This window comes from Plasmopara halstedii (genome assembly GCF_900000015.1).
Source record: "Plasmopara halstedii genome assembly, contig: Scaffold_672, whole genome shotgun sequence".
NCBI lineage: Eukaryota > Oomycota > Peronosporomycetes > Peronosporales > Peronosporaceae > Plasmopara > Plasmopara halstedii.
This window is the reverse complement of record NW_020187589.1, coordinates 973920-976532: the sequence shown is the minus strand read 5'-3', so window position 1 is coordinate 976532 and position 2613 is coordinate 973920. Positions and strand designations below refer to the sequence as shown.

The 2613-nt window shown below is 46.5% G+C and overlaps 1 protein-coding gene across 1 annotated transcript; it reads right to left on the bottom strand.

The window, feature by feature from the left end:
- Positions 1-1436: 1436 nt before the first annotated feature.
- Positions 1437-2549, bottom strand: PHALS_13814 (Endonuclease/exonuclease/phosphatase; the record flags this gene model as incomplete). The annotated part of the gene is made up of 1 exon (XM_024729634.1): positions 1437-2549. The coding sequence occupies one exon, from the start codon at positions 2547-2549 to the stop codon at positions 1437-1439; it is 1113 nt and encodes a 370-aa protein (XP_024579992.1).
- Positions 2550-2613: the final 64 nt, after the last annotated feature.

The following is a 2613-nucleotide window of genomic DNA, read 5'->3' as shown; positions in this document are numbered from 1 at the left end:
CTCCAGTAATCAGGTAGGTGATTCCAATAACCTCCCTTCATATTGGAGTATAATATGTTGAAACCTTCTCCTAATGGCTGTAGAGCCGCGGAAAAGAGAGCCAATGCCGGTGACAACCAGCGAGGCTCGTTCGATGTGGCATTTGTGGCTGCAATGCCGTCGCGTAGACACTTCAAGTGCATGGCGTCGATGAAGGCTTTCGGTGCAGTAAGCCCAAGACCCCCTCTTTAACACTTGTATATATCCATTCTTTATCAAATTTGCCAGGGCGAGCTGATGACGCGCTGGTGTCATTGGCGTTGACAAAATTGCGTATTATAATGTCAATTTGCTTCAAAATAGGCAAAGGTGTCAGAGTAACACTCGCCGTGTACCATAGTACTGGTAAGATGATACTTTGCAGTATGACAACCTTTCCTCGTAGTGTTCTTGCACGGTATTTCCAAAGTGCACACCGAGCTTGTATCTTCTTTATTACCACATTGTACCGTTGTTCCGGTGTAACAGTTGCGCCTTGTATTACACCAAGAAGCCGTACTGTTTCCCACGGTGACAACACCTTGACTTCAGTTCGTTTACGTAGTTCTGCGAGCTTATGATTGGATACATGGTGCGAAAACGGCATAATGTTTGTTTTAGTAACATTGAGCCGTAATCCAGCAGTATCCGCATAATCTTGAACAAGACCAAGAAACTCATCAGCGTCGTCGAGATCAGCCAACATTCCAGTGCAGTCGTCAGCAAACGCAAGTAGCAGATGGGGCGCGTCTGTATCGTCTACACATACGCCTTTTGAAGATAACTTCGCGCGAAGAAAGTTCATCATCGGTTCAATGAAAACAACAAAGAGACCAGGTGATAAAGGATCTCCTTGTCTAACACCTGCACCCAGTAAAAAGGGGTCACCAGGGCAGCCATTAAGTAGAAGACTGACAGATGTTTCTTTGTAGAAGGTCTTCACCCACGCGCGGAAAGTCGCACCAAATCCGAAGTGGTGAAGCACCATATCCAAAGCAGGCCAAAGGACGCTATCAAATGCTTTGGCGAAATCCAATAGTACCGCGCACGCATCCGGGTACTTTGTTTTGCAAATTTCTTGCAAATCTTGAAAGCGAAGCAACGAGTGACGGATAGACCGCCCTGGAACGAAGCCACTTTGGTCTTCGTGAATGATAGACTGCAAAACATGACCCAATCTCCACTGTAGGACCTTTGGTCCTAGTTTGGCGTCATGATTGAGAAGCGTAAGCGGTCTATAGTTTCCGGGTATAGTGCGATCACCGGACTTATATAGTAATGACAGGTGAGCCCGTCTTTGAAACTTGGTCATTTTCCCCTTATCCAATTGACTGCTGTAGATGACTTCATAGATTCGCGCCCACAGACTCGTGTTAATCTTGTAATATTCAATTGGTAAACCATCTGGACCTGGTGCTTTACCATTTTTTTGATGCCGTAATTGCCCAATAAATGTCATTTGCTGTGATTGGGGCGTCAAGCATAGCTTGCTGCCTAGCTGATAACCGTGACTTTGTATGCTGCAGCAATGTGGCAAAACGAAGTGGCTGATAAGTGGAAGATCGTTGGTTTATCAAGTCCGCGGACGTGGACTGAAAGACCCTTCCCCAGTATCGACGATGACCTTCAGCAATTGCTGATTGGTCATCAGTAACTGTACCGTCTTCGTCTGTCAACTCCGTGATAGGTGAACGAAGGCAATCTGACTGCGGGGCGCGAAAGAAGTAACTTGTTGCTCGCTCACTCGAATGTAAGTCTGCCGCAAACTTTTTATACTCGTTCCGTTTCTTTATATCGTCTTGATGGGACTTGAGATCCATCTTGACTTGTTCTAACACGTTTTTGTTAATTTCTGTAGGTACAACATTGACCAAGTCTGCGGCCGCGTTAACTGCACTGATCTTCGCAGCCATCGTCCGTTCGTCTGCTTGTCGAAGCTCCTTCCAACGTCTTCGAAGATATATGCAGTCTGCCCGTTTATGCTCATCAAGAAGGCAACCAGGATTTGCTCCCGGGAAGATCTTGATACGGTTAGCCAGTGTTTGAACTGAAGTTGCTAGATACCGTTGCACTTCAAGGTCCCGTAAAAGCCAAGTTGGACACCGCCAGGGTTGACGTCCACTGCGTTGGACAGGCTTTGAGACGAGGCAAACTTCAATTGGTATGTGATCTTCGTTATGCCACTTGCGATCACGAACATGTTGAACTGATACGAGGTTGTCTTGAAGTAGGTCAGCCGTAACAAAACAGTAATCCAACCGGTTTTTACGCGAAGGACTTGTATAGTCCCGTACGTCTGGGTTTATGAAGCGCCAAGTGTCAACCAAACCCAGTTTTCCAAGCCATTCGTCCAGTTCGTCTCGGCCTCGTCTCAGATGAGGCCGATTCGCAGCCGTCTGATCCAGGTAATCATCCATAGTAATGTTGAAATCACCAACCACAATGTGTCTGATATTGTCAACCGTATCCACCTCGCGGCCCACTGCCTCAAAGTGAATAGGAAGAGCTCGAAAGAAATCTCCACGAAACATGGGTTCATCAGGTGCATACACTACGTGTAAGTACACCAATTCACCTCCTAAAGTTGTTTGAAGC